Below are 20,182 nucleotides of genomic sequence, written 5' to 3'. Positions count from 1 at the left end.
GCAGATGCACCTACATACAGGCTAGCTAGGAAACCTAGTTTTGAACTCAGGATCATTCTTTTCTTCCTCTCAGCCAACACTGATCATCTGATCTTTGGAAGATTTATGACACAGCACAGCCGTCATCTGATCAGCACTGGCTTATTTTGGGTAAAACACTCACAACTCACTTGCCTGGGAACACTCCAGTACTTGAGACAGCACATAAAACACAGTGGCCCTAACACCTCTCTCTAGCGTATTAGCTACTGGAACCACGTAATTCCATTTTCTTTGAGAAGGGCTATAAGGGTTCTTTTGAATAATCAAATTTTTTGAAAAGTCAACTTGAAGACTGAACATTATCACAAAATAATGTGTTATTGTAGACTAACTTTTGGAAAAATGGAGGAGACAAGTCCTTAAACCACAAAGCAACAAATACACCAAATAACACAAATATTCACAGATAAATCATTTTTCAATATAAGTGACACTAAAAAAAAAAAAAAAAAAAAAATCACACAGAATTCAGTATTATAGTTCTCCAAGCAACATTTTCTTTGTGAGCAAGTGATAATTTTATCTCCTGCTTTTTATCATTTCCAAACTATTCAGTCATTTATGTTATACATTTACCATAGCTTTAAAACACCTACATTTACCTAACTTAGTAAACTAAACTTTGAAGACCTACAGAAATACACTGTAAGGGTATTAAAAAAAAAAAAAAAACAAACCAAACCCAAAAAACAAAACAAAAAAAAAACAAAAACAAAAACAAAAAACCCCACCCCAGTGTTTGTTTCCAGCATGTTTTCACAGTCAAGACAATGATCTACATGTCATGTCTTAGATTCTACACCAGATTTCAGTAATAACGGATCATTAATTATCACTTAGTATTTGATTAAAAGTAGTATTTTTTCTTTACTTAACATCAATTTTAAGAAAACAATCCATATTCACAAGCATACGGTCAGTTACCAGCCCTAAAACATACTGAAGGATTATGACAGTGGACATTGCAGAAAGAATAGAACTATGTTCCAGTTTCTCTCATGGAAGAAAATATAAAGAATATAAAGTTTTATTTAGTTTTATCACTGGAAAGTTAGGCATTCAAAATTAACTAGATTCTAATATGGAATTAAATGGGTATATATTCTACATTCTACAAAACAGAACTACTTCCAAATCCAACTCTGAAAACGTAATCCTTCTCTAAAAAATAAGATTGCAAACTGACAGGACAGCATTTTCAGGTTAGATTAACCAGTCTTAGCCATTAACTTAAAATGAAAGCCGCAAAATACAAAGATTCGGAAATAAAATTTCCTGCATCATTATTTTGATTCTCAAATCATTCCAGAAGCCACAGCTGATTTTAATCTCAGCAGAGGAACTAGGCTTTCTACAATCTTTTCATAGGATATATACACTACTACATACAATTTTAGATTATTACGTTACTTAGCTAGCATTCCACACTACTGAAACACAACAGGATATGGAACTGAAGAAGTATTTTCTCCGAGTCTTCTCAATTTGGAATCTGTTTTCACACAAGTTTTTTTAAAGTTCTTTCAAACCTATCATCATTCTCTTATTCCTCAGAATTAGTTAGCTTTTCCAGTCTTCCCATTTTGTAATCCAACAATGAGCTGTCCTCTATTTTCAGCTAAGTTTCAAAAGGCAACTTGTGCAAACAATATTTGATTCAACTTTCCTTCCTCCATGAGCACCAGTCATGCCGACAGCGTGATTAGTTGTAAAGAGACACATACAGGACTTGACCTTATGAACAGTCTACTGCATATGTAAGACTCAGAAAGCAGTCACTAAAGTAACATTCAACTCTTCAAACTACAGCTATCAAGCACATACAAAAATCTTTCTTTGCCAAACATGAGCAAGGTAAGCTCTCAAAGTATCTAGATCATAACAAATACTTACTATACAGCAGGCCAAGGAAAGAAAACACAGATAAAGAGTTGATTTCATGTCCCATCCTTCTTCCTCAAACCTATTCTTTCCTTATGGATTTTTAAAAAAGAAAAAAAATCTAATTTGTGTCATAAATGTAGTTCTTCAGGAAAGAAATGTAAACAGAACTTCAACTAAAACCTCTGCAGGTGTCAGCAGGAAGTCTGCACACACACACACCACAAACGCCATAGCAGCCCTAGCAGAGCAAGCCTAAAGGCAAAAAGGTTCAATCAAGCCAGGCTGTTTCAAACATAATTTGAATAAACAATTTTCAATGGCAGCAGTAGGCTAATTACTTGCTTTTTTTTCTGCCCCAGCAATCCCCACCGTAACAACTGAACAAGAACTTGCATGGCTTCCCACCAATCTAAACTACAAGAAGAAGGAAGGAAAAGGCCAATTTCCCAGTCTTATCCATCACTGAGTCTGCAGACGAAGAATGAGGGGATTACAGGGATGAGAACAAGCAAGCAGAAATTGCGGCAGAAAAGTTAAACTGGCCACCAACTGTCAGAACTACTGCCAGACATACCTTTAAGATTAAATACCTAAAAAGAAGCAAATTACACTCTTCAGTCTCAGCAAGATTATGTCATTGGTAGTTATCACAGGTATTTTCAGAATGCCTAAGCAGCTCCAGTTGTTGGGAACCTGCTTAAGATGACTCCGCCACCAGAAAGACATCTCGTAACTACCAAACAGCAGCACATGTGAACTCTTACCCAACACCAGCTCCCAGATCTCAAGCTGAGGGCAGCACATTATGTAAGGGTCATCCATTCAGCATGCAGAACCCAGATAACCCTCCAGGTAGGTAGGAAGGTGTCTGAGTGATCAAGGTTCTCAGATTTTCCTGTGGTGTTGGTGATGCAGCTGCCCCGTGGCAGCATTGCTCATGTTGTGAGTAACAGCCTAGGAATGCCAGCACAGAAAGTGGGAGACCCAGGTCCCCTGCCTTCTAACTACCTTGATGGAATTAAAATTTTTCAGAGAACATACTAACCACTAGGACCACAAAAGAGTCTGAAAAGGCGTATGATCCATCTCTCAAACCTTACTGGAGAAGTGGGGTCAACTCTGAGCTGAGAACTGAAGAGTTGTGAAGTCTCAGAGAATACAACTGACTTAACAGTTTCATTATTCCCTCAAAGCAAGTCAAAAGTTCTGGTCTTTCCTAAGGTTATTTCTAATTTTGTTGCTTTTTATAGTGTCTAGTGTACGGGACAAACATGGAGTCAAAGCCAGAACAGTCCTCTCTGTTTTCCCAGACATTCTAACATGGCAATTAGCTACGTCTAAATACTAAAAAAATTAAGGCACTAAATGAATTTACACGCTCAATGAATTTTACAATTGTTGGAAGAATTTACTTCCTCAACTATTTTTTTGGACAGAATGAATACCAGCACAGAGATAACCCCCTTCAGGCGGGGAGGACTGGAATAAGAAAGCATGCAGAGAGATAGTATTACAGCAAGAGGGACATTTAATGGTTTCAGCCACTGAAAGTTTAAATCGACAAAATCTTCCCTTTTCAAGATGAAAAATGTCCTAAACGCTTGGGCAAAACAACAAATCTAGACAGCAGCAGCATAAACCAACAACCGTAACAACTATCTGCTGGAGAAGTGGAGTGTCAAGAAAAAGGAAGACTTGAGCTATGAAAAGGAGTAGCAGAACAATTCTTTGCAGTAAAACAAGGAAATACAATCTGCAAGAAGTGTCAACACCCCAGGAAACATATACACAAGAATACAAGGTAAACAACACTCCATTCTTCCTAACTAACTTCAGTTGTATTCACTACTGTTCATCATCACAGTCAAAGGCTAGTTACAGGAGTAGGGTATGGTATTTCCACTAGGTGGCTAGCTTCTATTACCTGGCATAATAATTTCCTGTAATAAATACCCATAATTAATGGGTGTAATAAGAAAACTGCTGCAGTTCCCCAGAAACACTTATTTGTAGATACTCCACATGCTACGTTTATATAAACTATGGAAAGAAACCCTAGACCTCCCTTCAAGCAAAAGATTATGACACAGCAGCACAAAGCTACCATGGTAACGCCTGACTGCCAGGTCTAATTGCATTTCATAAAACAGTTCCAAAATGGATTTCAAAATCTGCTGCTTCATTACCATCCTCCCCACTGGGAGTGCAGGAATATTTGATAGTAATCCCTCACAATTAGAGAGCTCCACAGGTCTTCTGTGAATGAAATTCCACCCAGTGGTCTGCATACAAGACTTCAGGTCAAACAATGAATTCATCCAAAATGCAATGGGAGAGAGTAAGGAGAGGAGAGTAGGGAAGTTTCCATCTCAAACAAACAGAATCAAGAAAATATTTTAAAATTACCATTACATTCACAAATTAAACACTTCTGCTTTTGAACTCTGAGGCCATGAATGTCTTCCTGCTGTCACCACTATAAATACTGGAAGTATTAATCATATTACCTTTATTATTTGTAGCTGAACGCCTTCATCTGTTTGAGGGCCTTGGAAACAGCCACATATTGTCTCAATAATTCTATCAATTAATTTTTTGCCTGGAGCTGTACTGTCTGGAGCATTCCCTGTCAAGTGCCCATATGCTATAAGTTTCTGGAGAGAAGAAAAAAAAAAAAAGAAAAAAACAACAAAACCATAAATACAAGCTTAAAAAATAAGTCAGCTTTTCGTTATAATAAACATATTCACTTGATAGCTCTAACTTGCACAGAATAATTGAAACAGTACATTTTGCCCCAAGTCTCATAAAACATCAACGATATTTTTAAAACGTCCTCCAGATTTATTCAATTTTCACTCCCCAACTGAAAAACAAAGTTTGTCAGCAAGCTTAACATTAAAGCTTTTTGTTCATCAGTTAACAATGTTTTAAAACAAACAGGATTCTAAAAGCTAACTCACATCACACGAGTCTTCATATGTAGTCAATACAACAAATGTTTTTAATATCTGATAAACCAGCTGCAAATGCTTTCTATTTAAGCAACTAGCTATCTTCTGATTTTAAGTGTTCTATTATCCCTTTCTCTCTCTAGGTCTTCAACACTTTGAAATGGAATTTATTGCAAAATTAACAAAATCCTCTTCCAAACACTTCAGGAATGGGAGTATTTGTAAATCTCCATGGCCCACCTACTTAAAAATACTCAGAGTGGCAACGTATCATAGTGTGATAGCATACCCGGCATGCACATGCCTGTGAATGTAAAGATATTGAGTTCACTGTTGGGCTACTCAGAAGTAGTGAATGGCTAAATTCCATGCTGTAGAATTTGTTTTGAAAACATTACAGGGGCCTCTGAGTTTTGAGAGACTAGACATTTTCAAATGGAAAATACTTACCGCAATTACAAATAGCATAAAATGAATTTGGTCATGTTATACCTGCTGCGTTAGTTCAACACATAGATATACACGTGAAAATAGGTAGTTATACACTAACATAATAAAACCAATCCAAACATGTAACTGTGGTAATACTTATATACACAAATAAACACATACATGCACTACATAGTAAGTAAGATACGTTCACCTTTTGTGAGAAATAAATTAAATTTGGTTGTGTGTGCAATAAAGTAATCAAAAAAAAAAAAGTCATTATTTGTTACATACAACTGTACTTCCCCTCCAGACCAACACAATTTTCTAGTTGACAGTTAAAGCTCTTCATACAGACCTGTAAACAATCTAGAGAGGTACTGACAATCCTGGGGCACTTCGACTGGCATGCCAGTTCAAATGGGAGGAAGTATTTGTCCGCTTCAATGAAGCTTGTCTTTGATTTCACAGGTGGAAGTGTGCTTGAACCAGGCTTTGCTTCTCCATGAGGGGGACTAAACAGAGTGATTGTATTAGAATGCTGTAAGCGATCACACAAATAGTTCTCACCACCAGTGTTTATGAATGAAATAAAATATCAAGAAAATTTTTGACATTAGGAAAGAGTAACTTAACTATGAAGTTAACACAATGCTAATATGGTTGTATAAATATTCTTAACATCTTTTATACTTCATCTGTCTCCTTTATGGACCAGGCAAATTGACCCATTTGCACACTAAGTGGATATTCAGTGGTCCCTGCTGGTTTGAAGGCATAAAGACTTGTTTCCTCTGAAAATAGGAAAAGACTCCCCTTACTTGGCTGGTGAAAGCAGGGGGGAAGAAGGGAAATCTATTCAGTATCATTTCCACATTAAATGATAATTCTGAGAGAAGTCTCGTCTGTTACTACTGGAACAGATAAAAATACAGCTTGCCGAAAACTTTAATGACCCTGGAAATTAAGAACTACTCAACTACTGTATTATGATACCAGTTTGGTTCAGTACTTTAGAGAAAGTACATCTATTTTGGAGATTAAATCATATCTGAACTTCAATCCTGGATACACTCAGGGGAAAAAAAAACCCAAACAAATAAACACCACACACATCCCAACAAAACAAAACAAAGCAGACAACAAACTTTGCTCTATCTGTGCTTCAGATGACACCAAAGAATTTAAGGAATTCAGTGGTTACCAATGTATCTCACTTGGGAAATGTATCTGAAATGACTAATTGGACAAAACTTGAGAAAATCGTTAGCTGTCCAAGTCTTATTGCTTACAGCACCTTTAGAAAGGGCATGTTCATTAATACTTAGCCAACAAGGACAATAAAGAATGGGTAATTTTTCACTAATTTGTGCGCATCAATGCAGTTTGCCTTTGACTCAAAGCAAGATGTTTGGATTTTTCATTTCACAAAATAGCTCATCACCTTTATATAAAGAATTCCTGACCTTTATTCTGCACACATAAGTAACTTTACAAAAAAGGTAAGCTACACTTTCTTACACAGACTTTATAAGTGTTATTAAATAATAATAAAAAAAAGAGCATAACTTCATATTCTGTAATGAAGAATTACAAAATACTTGCAGTAATTCAAATAGATCTTTACAGAACAACTAATTTCAAATCCAAGCCCTATGCATTTGTTGCAAATGGTAGAAAATATAAATTTTTCATGTTGCTGGAGTAGAAGAATGGACTGCTAAGAGTTTATTATAAATCCAAGGAATTAATGCAGTCCCACGCATCATGAAGAGAGCCTTAAACTAATATGATAAATTATTAATTTCAGCTTTTCAAGGAGCAAGCTGGATTGGTACCACATTCAAACAGCCCTCCTCGTTTAGTCTGGTTATAAAGGGCACCTAAATTCTGCCTTAAGAGTGAATAATTAGTGTTAAGATTCTACTTTCTACTAAGTAACTTCTCTTCTGAAGGTTTAAGGATTTATCCCTACCTATTTCTTTCCTGAAGAAGAGCAGAGGCTTGTTTTTCTGTTGGATGAGTAACTTTATTTATTGCCCAATATTGTTTTGCTGGAAACAGAGCTCTTCTGGACAAAACCCAAATCAGGTAAGTTGCAGAGGAAGTACATGATTCTTCCACGTTCTTAAACCTCTCTGAAATTCCTATAAAAGCTTTTCTCTGAGGAATGGAAGGGTGGTATCGCTAGCTCATGTCTAATGACAAGACTGTTCTTCATCTAGCGATTATGTCTATTGAAACCATTAAAATTAGGTTAAAAAAGGCACTCTGGAAATAAAGCTAGATTTTTTTCAGAAACAAGGAACACACCATGATGAGATTCTGAAAATGAACAACCCATGCCATAGCAAGCTACTGCAGAAGCCTGAAGCTTCTCTTGATTGAAAACTATTAAAAAATGCCCAAAACAATAAATATGGAAGATGATGCTTCGTTTGTCTCTGGAAAAATAACCCAAGCTCATCACCTTGCTGATGATGGAAGGGAAGGGGACAGCAGGGATCAGGGAGAAAAGAAACCCAAAAGGTCTTTTTCTTCTTGATGTCAGCAAAGAAATTATTTCAGCTGTTTTTTTTTTCCAGGAGACTGTGAAACTGTTGCCAACAAGACTTTCTTCCACCAAGGGATCTACCAAGCATGAGAATTATGATATATGCTGATATTTATGTATCAGCCATTGAATCAAGCTAAGGTATTATCAAACAATGAATTTTTTTAATTAAATTGGCAGCACTTGCTGTGTAACAGTTACATAAATCTGCCTGTCCTTTTCTGCTCCATTCCCCTCCACCTCACTACTAAACACCAGTTCTGTTTAAAAAACAAACAACAAAAGAAGCATTTTTCTATGCAAAATTTCTGGGAGGTAGAAATGATCTGTTTTTCAATGCATCCCAGGTTAACTGTGAGATCAGTTTCCTTGAACAAGAACTGGAAAAATTTAAAGAATTATCACTGTAAGTTCCTTGTTGGGATATTAAAATCTCAATTACAAAAATAAGATGAAAATAATTTGATAAACTAATAGATTTCACTATTCTAAGGCTGGGAAAAAGTTTCTTCTACTACACCTAAAAAATTTGACTCTACAGTAAGAATAAAGCAAATGCATTCACAGTTTCCAAGTCTGGCAATGCTTTCATAACAGCGAAAGGCTACTGTCAAAATAAAGACATCACTGAAGAAATCAAAATTTATCTAGAAAATGTACATAGGCAGGTAAAACATATACATTATACCCCAAAAATTACAACTTCAGATATTAACAGGAGAGAATTTAAGCATCCAAAATTCAGAAATGGCTGAACCATACTTGTATAGATCAATATCATTCTGCACTGTCATTAGTTTTAGCATGGTACTTAACCACAGGATCGGATACTACTTTTCCTTATTCAGTCTGCAAAACAAATATCCCTCACCGAATATTTAGCATTAAGCATTTTTTTCTTATCGTGCCTCACAATGTGGACTTCTATTTATACTACTCTAAGTAAAACCTACTACAAAACTTTCTGCCTGAGATTAAAATTACTTTCCCTCTGAGACTGTCTTGTCGTGCTTGGTGCAACATTTTCTGTACACTACATGAACATTAAATTCATTTTTACAGACTTATTATGAGTTGATGGCACTGACTTTATTTCGCTGATAGAAACTGAAGCACAGTGACTCTGCCAGAATCATTTTCACGTGCCAATTTGATAAACCGTGAGACTAAATTTTTCAGGATATTTGATATTAAATTGTCCTTTACCTCTTCTAAAACAAAGTTCCCATTGGCTTCCTTTCCAGCTAGAAGTGCTTATATTTTTCCAAATCAAAACGTGTACATTTTAGCTCCAATACCCAGGAGATGAAGCAGCCAATTTTGACAGCTGTGGTTTAAATGATTTGCCTAAACCAGAAATTCAGTTACAGGGCAGAATGCAGGTCCCCAGGCAGCACTCATCCGCTTAAGCCATAAGAACACTTTCATCATCAGTTTCACCTAGTGTTTCAATTCTTTCAACAAGTGGTAAAAACAGTCTTCACCACACAGCTCTGACTCATGGTTAGTAACGTACACTGAATGAGGAAGAAGATCCTGTGGAATATGTAATTAAACACTAATAATGAATTCCACAGTTTACCAGTACTTAAAACATTTACTTGCTGATAGCAGAAAAGTGCCGAATGTCAATTTTGGCTTCTACTTTTACCTGTAGAGAATTGCTTCCAGAAATCTACACCCTTTCCCTAACAAGGTCCTTTTCAGACACTGTCTCTTCAAATTACACTAGTTTCTTCTACCCGTTCCCACTTCCTCACCCCAACCTCCTCCCCTTGACCACTCACAGTTCCAGTCTTTTATTTGCATTCCAGGCTCTTCCCCTTGCCCTGAACCCACTTCAAGAGCCTTTTCAACTCAATCCCCTCCACCAAGACTTACTTTCTGTGCCACCCACAAAGACCTTTTCTAACCTTGATCCCCACTCCTACCCAACTTGCCCACTGCTCCCTCTACACTACCACCCACCCTTACTCCCAGGCCCTGTGCCTTGCACCATAAGAGCCAGTCACAGAAGCAGCACTTTTAGCCCGTTTCCAAATACCACCAGCCTTATAAATATAGTGAAAATGCTTTTCAGAGAGAGCCTGTCCTCCCAATGCAGAATAAGTATGGTACACATTTTAAGAAGTTAAAAGCACTATCACTCAATATGATGAACTATCACATACCTTTGCTTTTCTGTTTCAGCCTTTATTTCCTCTGTAAAATGAAACAAAGGCATAGTTATAGAAATGGTATCATAACCACAAATACAAAATTAAATAACTGAAAGTTACTGGAAAGCAAAACTCTTTAGGCAAGTATTTGAATTTAAACCAGAGAATACATGTTTATAAGCAGTTTCATAAAAGCTTCTACTCTTCACCCGTATTGGTTGCAAACTGTATCAAAATTACTTTACAAACCCATATTCAAAACTTAATACTTAAATTTGCATCCAGTCATGCCAACACTGCATCCCTAGAGTGTTTCTGCCAAGACACTGGTAAACTCTCTTCACAGCTCATATATATAGAAATAAGGAGGAAAATGCAAATATTATTAAAACTATTGATCTATCAATAAAGGATATACTGCTTGCTAAATGTGGATTATACAGAAAAATAAGAAAAAAAACACCATTATGGATTCTTACATGAAACCTTGATGACTAACAGTTATCTTTAACTTTAAACAGGGTTAGACACCATAGCAATCACTTGGGGGGGGAAGTCTGCAGTGCCTCTATTTCATACTGATTTAATATATATTAAAACAGAAGGACTAATAGTTTAATGCTGTTGACAAGACATTAAGTCATTTTTTACCATACATTTTGAAAGTAGTTTTAAATTACTGAAACTAGCTTTGGGAAACATCTTTGAGAGTATTTTTGTTGGTATTTACTAGTTATTTGGCACACTTAAATCATTGGAAATTCTGCAAAGACTAGGATTTCCAATGCTGTAGGAATACATTCTTGAAATAAAATGTACAGAATCAAGTATATATAGATTCTAAATAATCATTCTGGGAAATCCATTCTAACACCAAGTCCTGCTCAAACATGCAAAACTGCAATCAATTAAGACCAACACTTTATTTTGAATTTTGTGTACATGCTTTAAACTAGTGGCATAGATTGATTCTGACCAAAAAAAAAAAAAGTAGTATTTCTAACTAAGCTCTAGGCATCAAAAGCACACTTTGTCTGTGTCCTAACCCTCATTTACCATTTCACACAATCATACCGATTCACAGATTCTGAAGTTTGGTATTTTATCGCAAATCACTCGTATCAAATATGTTTACTAATAGACTTGTTCAACATCAAGAGAAGTGAACATAAGGAGTGCATGCCAACCTAAAAACTAAGTCTTATTTCTGATATGACTGATGTTCCTGTTTACCCCAGTAAAACCCAGAGGTTAGCAGGTGACTGGTTCAAACAGCTAGTCCAGAAGGGGTTCAAAACTGTGCTACCCAGGACTAGGCAAAACACGAAAATAATTCCATATTCCAGATAGTCAATATTCCTCAATAAGTAACAATACTAACAACAAATTTTACAGTCAGAAATGTTTCAGGAAAGTATGTCTTCCTACCAGGTTATGACACTTGATCTGTTTATGCACTTGAAGACAAATTTCTGTGCAACAGGAAGATGAAACTCTCTTCCTCCCTTCCAGCATCTACACACCTTTCATTATTTTACCTTCCACCTTAGCATTCACACCCAGAAACTCTCCTTCCTGAGATGCTCTGAAGTCTGTCCAACAAAGAACATTACCAACCAACAGATACAACTGCTGCATGGCTTCCAAATTCAGTTTCCAACTAAAGCGACAAAACTGAGCAGATTCTCGCCCAATACCCAATTATTTTGAACACAGAATGAAACACAGACTACAGAAACTAAGCAAATCCCAATGCTCTGCTTAGATAGTAATCCCATTAATAACAGCAATGAAATATTAGCAAATTTTGCCTGTAAAATGACACAAGGTGTTAGAGTGGTGTCATTAAAAATGTGGGGGACAGACATCAACTCTGAAAGAAGAAATCATGTCTTACTGAACTTGAATTAGCTTGAGTGGCTAAAACTCTTTTCAATTCTTTTTTATATATTAAGTTCTTGTTTAAGATGATTAACGCCCAAGTTTAGAAACGACCTAATTATAAAATTCAAACTTAAGTCACGCTAACAAACATTTCTACTCTTTTATATTTGTAATTCAAGATTATAACCCATTTTATTGTATTTAACTTGAAGAAAGATGGTATTTCAATTCAAATTAAAGCAAACAATGTCAGCTTGTTACAATGCAAATTTCATTTTTAAATTTTACCAGATTTTAATAACCTGTAACAAACACAATAGTTTATTTAACAGCTTTATGGAAGATCACTTAGGTACAGGAATCAACTACTCTATTGATAACACAAAAAGATTTGTGCATTTACAAGTTATTTTATACTTTGGTTAGGGCAAAAAAACCCTAACAAACAAATCTAGAAAAATAATTATTTCAGACTTACTATAAATAAAACAAAATGCGAAGCTCCACTTCACATCCAATTCTGGTTGCCCTTCTCAGCCTGCACCAGGCTATTGGAATGTTAACCCCCTGAGGCTAATTATTATCCCCCTAGGGAAGGTGCAAAGTATAGTGGAACTTGTTCATTGTTCAGAATGGAAACAGTTGTGAGTATTGAATTAGTGTGAAAATCGTTTAAGGAAGTACAAGTAAGCCAGTTCTCAGCTCCCCACCCTCTCCCTTTCCCCATGAACAGTATTTTTCCACTAAAAGACAGCACATATCCTAAGTGCAAATATTCTTCTGGCACTACCGAAAGCAGATGTGACAGTAGGTGAGTGTTCAGACAACCTAGTCAACTTTACAGTTCCAAAACAGTGGTTAAACTGTATGCTTAAGGAAGTTTCTTGAGCTGAAAGCACTGCATGAACAATTCTTGGCAAACAGTTCTTGGCAAACAGACAAATGTCAAATAATGTTAATGAAAAGAAAGATCAGAAACAGCAGTTCCACTCTGCACTATCTCATTTTGTTCATCAACTAAAAGAATGTATGGAACCCATCTAGCTGTCATCTGGGTGCGACATCAGCCTATCTCTCAATTTATTCTCTGCTTTGTAAACTATAATAGTATTTGTGAAGTTTGCCAACATAATAATAAAATCCAATCAGAGCTGCTTAGAGCCCTTGTTGCACTGCTAATATTCTAACAAATTATCACTATTCTTTCTTAAAATACTACAAGAGATTCTCTTCAGAATAGGTCACATCATAACAGAAAATGGAAATTTTTATAATTGAAGGAAGTATACTACAATTACAAGGAAAAAACTTACGCAAGTGTCAATCTAATTAAATGTTACTACCATTTCGAGCAGTACTGCATCAGTCTATTAATGTGAAAGTACAGATTTTATAACCTTTGTTAGATAAAAAGAAAGGTCCGTATAGTGGACAACATCAATTATTTTAGAAGACTAAAATATTTTAAATGGTAGAGAAGCACATGCTATGATACTATTACTAGGAGTGAGGTAGACAGCAAACTTAAACTTTACTTTTACCCTTGAGAACAGAAAAAAAAACATTTCCTTCATTGTCTGATTGCTCCCTTTGCTCTCCATGCCAACACACAAGTTAATCACAGTACAATTTCATGGTCATGTAACAACCACATCCAATACAAAGTATACAAAAATTCAAGAAGCATTATCAGCAGAAAAACAGATTATAATAAAGGTAGCTAAAAATTCTCATGCTAGATAAACCGTCTGTTAAAGACAGATGAACCAGAACATTGACTTATACATTCTTTTAAATGGGAAAATGTAATCCCTGCAAAACTAAAGATAACCTAGAAAAGGAAGATAAAGACAGACTTGAAAACACGCTGCTTCCTTGTTTTGTTCTCCCTCTCTCCAAAACACGCAATCAAAACCACAAAGGAGAGAATCCAAGAGCTGGAAAAGCTTATTATCTCACCATCACCATTTACTTTTGGAAGGAAGAGTAAGAGAGGATGTAAGATGCTAGAACAAGGGAAGACTGTAGAAAAGCACTACAGCTTCCAGTCTTTCTCTGTATTATCTGTGATGTAAATACAGAACTACTATGGAAAATAGCTCAGATTATTCCGTGGCACTGAAAGGATGATGTGTTCTAAAATGGAACTAACTGGGGTATAATTAGTACTCTTAAATAAAATGCAGCAGAAATAACAGTATCAATCCCTCCTGAACTCTCACACTCAACACACAGCTCTAGAAGACAACCTCTTTACAGAGCTCTGTCACAGAATTAATGAAAATGTAGGTGGGTTTTGCACACAGAAGATAGAGCTGATCAGCGATGCATTATTTTGTAGTTTTACAATGGTATGCATCTCAATCATTTCACAAAGCAGATGAGTCATGTGCATTAGTTTCAACGTAATTTTCCATTTCATTTACACTTGTACAAACTATCATCATTTAAAGGAAATCTCTGCAAAGGTCTAAGACCATTGTTATGCAGGTGTGCTGGTTTTGGCTGGGATACAGTTAATGCTCTTCATGGTAGCTGGTATGATGTTGTGGTTTTGGGTTTGTGCTGAAAACAGCGTTGGTAACCCAGGGCTGTTTTCGGTGCAGCCCAGCAGAGCTCACCCAGAGCCAAGGCCTTTTCTGCTCCTCCCGCCGCCCCACCAGCGAGTGGGCTGGGGGGGCACAAGGAGCTGGGAGGGGACACGGCTGGGACAGCTGAGCCCAACTGACCCCAGGGACATCCCACCCCACAGGGCGTCCTGCTCAGCAATAAAAATTTGGAGGGGAAGTTTGCTTCCTCTTTCTTGGAGACTGGCTGGGCATTGGTCACAAGGTGGCGAGCTATCAGCTCTTTGCATCACTTGTTTCTTGGCTTTGTTTTTCATTTTTCATTGCTTTTGTGTGTCCCCCTGCCTTTTTTTTTTTTTTTTAATTATTAATTTGTCTTTATCTCAACCCAAAGTTTTTGTAGTTTTACCCTTCCAATTCTCTTCTCAATACCTCCCAGTGAGTGGCTGTGTGGGGCTTAGCTGCCTGCAGGAGGTAAACCATCACAACAGGTATCCATAATTCCATTCTCACCTCTTCAACTTTAATTCACTATTTCAGCATGTCATCTGAACATTTTTCCTTACCCTCTTCAGACTGCTCATAGTTTCTAGTATGAAAAAAACAAACAAGTTTCCAGTTTTCTTTTTCTTCTTTTAACATCTTATAACCAGATAATCTCATTTGCAACTATAAAATTAACAAATCTCTGCAATGACAGTGGGTAACACCTAATCAGCAAGGTCAAAATGGGCCAAGTCGGTCAAGCAGGTGCTGTGGGCAATACTGTCTTAACTGGTCTATAATGCTGATCAACCTCCAACTTAGAACTAATTCACTGTTTACCCTGCTAATCCGATTCAAAGGATGATTTAAACCTTAACTACACTGAAGGCTATCTCTAATTCCCATTTGAAATTTGTTTATGACTGAACTAGTCCCTTGGTTCCTATGCAAACACTTCTCTACATCTGAAACAGACCCTCTCCACTATGTTACTATCCTGGTTTTGGCTGGGATAGAGCTAATTTCTTCTTCTAAGTAGCGAGAATAGTGCTGTGTTTTGCATTCAGTATGGAATTTGATGAGAGAAGAATGTTGATAAAGTACTGATGTTTTTAGTCGTGGATAAGAAATCAAGGACTTTTCAATTTCCCATGTCCTGCTAGTGCACAGGTACACAAGAAGCTGGGAGGGAGCGCAGCCAAAGCAACAGACGGAAACTGGCCAGTGGAATATTCCATAGCATACAACATCATGCTCAGTCTATAGATGAGGTTTGACCAGGAAGCTGGATCTCACTCCTGGGATTACGGTTTTAGGATTCTGGTTTCCCTGGGATTGCTGCCTAGGAACAGGCTGGGCATCAGTCGGTGGGTGGTGAGCAACCGCACTGTGTATTACTTGTTTGTATTTTCTATTATTACTATCATTATTACCATTATTATTTTAATTTTACTTCAATTATTAAATTGCTTTTATCTCAACCTATGAGACCCCTTACCTTTACCCCACCAATTCTCTCCCCTATTCCCCAGGATGGGGCAGGGTGAGCGAGTGGCTGTGGTGTTTGGCTGCTGGCCAGGTTTTATCTTTCCGTAATGCTTCCTTCTGCTTACCTAAATATGCTGTAATATCATGTAAAGTATAAATATTCTACTGTTATACTTCGGCAGAAGTCAAGAATAACAATCTCATCAAGGAAGGGATAACTAAATGGTTACCTTCAGGAATGGTACACAGAGCTAAATTCTACGGTATCAGTTGAACATCAAGATGTACATTAGATTACAGGGGAAAGAACTCTTATGAAACTTGCTATTGGGAAAAGGGCAAACTATCATAAAATGCAAAAATACCTTACAAGTCCATTACAAAATATGATGCTAGGAAAAAACCCCACACATAAGAGCATTTAATACGTATCTCACATTGTGTTTTTCCATTCTTGCATAAGTATTGTATTCAAAAACAAGAGCATGTTACATTCCCATAATGCTGTATTCCAAACAACTGATGTTGCCTGCCAGAGAATCACATGCTTAAGTCTCAATTCTACAAAGATCTGCACATCTAAAGACTAATATTCAGTGTAAACACCAGAATTAAAGTTTATTTATCTAACTGAAAGTGAATCTATTGGAACAGAAAACATCCTGCATTTTCACTAGAGAAAAAAAAAAAATTACCTTGTAAAAATTACAAAATGCATACGTCTGTTCCTCTGCTCCCCAGGGGACAGACAGAAGAAACTACTCTTCCACTTAGTATTGGAAAAAAATTGGATTTTCCAACTCTTCTTAATGCCAAAAATGTATGCATATGACTAAAAATCATAATGATATTACAAGTAAAAAAAAAAAAAAAGGTATTCAATATATAATGAATTCAAGATAGTACTCCACAGAAACAAGTCAGTGTTCAGAGTTCACATTACTTTTACCACAGAAGACTACTGTGAGCAGGAAGCAATTTGAATTCAATTCTTTCATGTCAAAGCAGGTGGATGAGATCCAACAAACATGCAGTGAAGAGAAATTTAAATTATATCAATGTCTATATTAAAAAAAAAAGTAGAATCCTATTAGAACATTAAAGGCTTTGCTTGAATTGTCTCAGCTTGCCTCCTTCCACCCAAATATTCTAATGACTGTCTCCAATATCATACAAAATATTGTGGAAACCAAGGGATTAAATACCCCCAATTTTTTCATCATTAACAATACTGAAACTGTCCTTCTTCATGTCAAGGTATACAAAAACTCTCAAAGACCTAGCAATCTAAAGGTACTTGTCAATTTAAAACTGTAAGATAAAGTTAGCTGTACTGTAAATAATATAAAACTAGAAATTCAATATTTATTTTAAAAGAACTTTAATTACCTATATTCCCAACTATGTAATAAGATTATTGCATATATGGCAATAGCTAAATGAGTAAGTGTTCCCTCCAAAGGGGTTATTAGAAGGTATTTCTAAATAAATATCCAAATCTGCTTTATTTTCTTGGTATCTGCTATTCGTTTACTTCAAGCAGTGTCAAAAAGTCTCATGCCTATTCAGCTAAAGTAAGGAAGTATTAACACCTGAAAGCCAATAACAGACTAATTAGGTCTTCTAAGGACTCCAAACAATAAAACTCATCCAGAAATTATCTCTCTGGACAACTTCTGCCAAGTCAGTACATCGAATTAAAACCAGCAAGTTTATGTAAAAATATATGCTGCAAATTTGGCACTTGCTCTTACCTAAATATTATTCCTAACGTCTAAGCCCCTTACAGGTCTTCCGCAAAGGTGAGGATTTGATAACAGACAACGTTTCAAGCACATACACTGCACAGAAATTTTCTCCAGGCTTCCAGCTGACCACTCTCACTCTCACAAAGCTTCTGCCTTACTACTTCTAACTCTGAACTACTCCCATTTCAGTATGTTTTCTTGTGCTGAAGATGTATGGAGAAGAGTAACTAGGAAACTCACATTATAGTATTTTCCTCTCCCATTTCTTTTGTAACTGTAGCAGTGTAATTAACTTTCAGTAACTTTTAATACATTTATCTTCAATGTTAATCCAGATCAGTATATGTAAATAGCAAACAGAGATAAAATGAACACTTTATAAAAGGCCTCACTGGGATCTCAAAATTACCATAGAATAATTAAACAGTTTAGTACAATACTGTTATTCCCCTAAATTATCAAATCAGGTTGAGTTGCCTAAAATTGGTAATAGTGTATGCAAATTCGTGACAAGAAGAGACTGAAATTATCAGTATTTTAGGTAGCCTGCAGAAGAAACCACTCACTATGAAAGCTGAAATTGTTCCTTAAGCAGAATTCCCAAGATGCCTATCATAGCACTGCATCTTCCTGTAAATCCTATAAACAGCTTTTTCCATCACACCTTCTAGGATGCACAGAGATCTCTTCTCCCTTCCCTCAAATCCTCCTGAACACAATGACTATAAAATGGACAAAAAATCCTATTTGTGGAAGTCCAAGAGGCTGATAGCAGCATTGGGCTTTAGGGGTGCAGTTTTTATTCTCTGTTTTAATCCAGGAAGCTAACCTAAACAGAAACAGGACTGGAAGAAATACAGACACAAGCACAAGCACTGGTAGCATCAAGGTGTGAATCTCACCTGTGTTCGTTCTCCTCATTGTAGAATACTATGAGTGTTCCTTTCCCCTCAAAATTCCTGAACCCAGACTTTATCATAGACCCTCAGTTATAGTTTATTTACACATCTGTTCTTACGACTGCTATTATTTGCTGGGGTCAGTTAACCGTTCATTCTATTTAGTTTCCTGTCTGCAAGGTAACAGCTCACACAGCTATGGCACATGGACAAAAAGGAAAGTTCCATGCAGATATAAGAAAGTCACTGCCGTGGTCTTCACATACCATTCATATAATAGTAAATAATTCTTGTACAGACAAACAAAACAACCTTAAGAGTATACGTGAACACTTCTACTTGCTTTCCATTCCGAAGTATTATGCATGCTGCTGCAACTTCATGTTTACTGACGGTGAAGGTAACGAAGGAGGCACAGATTAAACACGCTATTTAAGAAGCGTTCCAAACAAAGAGCAGTTACATTTTGAGTCTGACAACTCTCGATGAAATTCTGTGTAGATCCTCCTTGTTGTGCTCTACAAAATCCTGAAACCCTCTAATCAACCAAAATACTAAGTCATATATACTTAGCTTAGAGAAACACAGAGTAGTAACCTTTGAAGTATACAGAAAAATATTTATGTGTATGTATGTACAAAGTAAAAGAACAAAAGCCACGAATATAAACATTGTACAGGAGAGGTACTTCAACTTTAGATTACACTAATCCTCTGAAAAAAGTGCTCATGTAAGAAAGGAACATTATACGTTGTTACTTCCCATGCCATATTTTCCGATATGTTAAAGGTCTGCAGCAACTCCTACTGAAGTATTTCTCTACTTTTATATCTGTAATTCAAATGACAGTATGGCTGATGGCCCTTACTGGGCTTTATATCCGTGAAGCAATCTTCTCACATTCTTAATTTTCTTTTTAGACAGTCATACATACAGAGCTACAGCTTCTCCCCACCCCTCCTTACAACATAATATAATTCGGGAACATGCAACTCTAGTGTAAATTCAGAAACTTGAACACACAACCTGTCTCCACTCAGCCAACCTTACTATCTGCTCCTTCAGCTCATTAGGTATGACATTTTCAAACAAAGAATCACCAGCAAATCTACTCAAAAGAAGGAACTCCTCTAGTGGCCTCATTCTGCTTAAAATTAATGCAGAATCATTCTATCCAATGGGGGTTTATGGCTAGATTTTCTGTAATTTTTCTACTTGCTTAACCAAATTGAGACTACTGTCAAGTTGCTTCACTGACTATGTGGGACAAAGAGGAGGGATGACACATATATAGGTCATATATTAACAAGGATAACTGAATTGTAGTCATTATTAGTAGCATTTATATTCTAACATGTGGCTGAAAAGCTCATTTTCTGCAGGAGTAAATTCTTCTGCTTCCCCTCAGTATTATATGGGCCTCCATTCTTTACTAAATCCATAGCAAGCTCCCAGCAGTATCCAAACTTGTGGCTTCATCCCTTAAAAAAATTTCGTATACTTAGATCAAAATCAAAGAATGGAAATAGACTTTTTATTTACATGGCACCATTACAAGAAGCAGATAGCCACATACATTTATTTTAATC

The 20,182-nt window shown here is 36.4% G+C and overlaps 1 protein-coding gene across 1 annotated transcript in view; it reads right to left on the bottom strand.

The window, feature by feature from the left end:
* ARFGEF1 (ADP ribosylation factor guanine nucleotide exchange factor 1) overlaps positions 1–20,182 on the bottom strand; it is a 98,647-nt gene that overhangs the window by 57,911 nt on the left and 20,554 nt on the right. The window contains exons 2-4 of the mRNA XM_042785879.1: positions 10,035–10,065; positions 5,668–5,824; positions 4,434–4,580 (exon numbers count right to left, since the gene is read on the bottom strand). Coding sequence (XP_042641813.1) covers positions 4,434–4,580; positions 5,668–5,824; positions 10,035–10,065 — 335 coding nt within the window. The remainder of the gene's footprint in view (positions 1–4,433; positions 4,581–5,667; positions 5,825–10,034; positions 10,066–20,182) is intronic.

This window comes from Tyto alba, unplaced genomic scaffold (assembly GCF_018691265.1).
Source record: "Tyto alba isolate M040663 unplaced genomic scaffold, T.alba_DEE_v4.0 Super-Scaffold_9, whole genome shotgun sequence".
NCBI lineage: Eukaryota > Metazoa > Chordata > Aves > Strigiformes > Tytonidae > Tyto > Tyto alba.
Note: the sequence above shows the minus strand (reverse complement) of the source record. Positions and strands in the feature narration are given on the sequence as shown.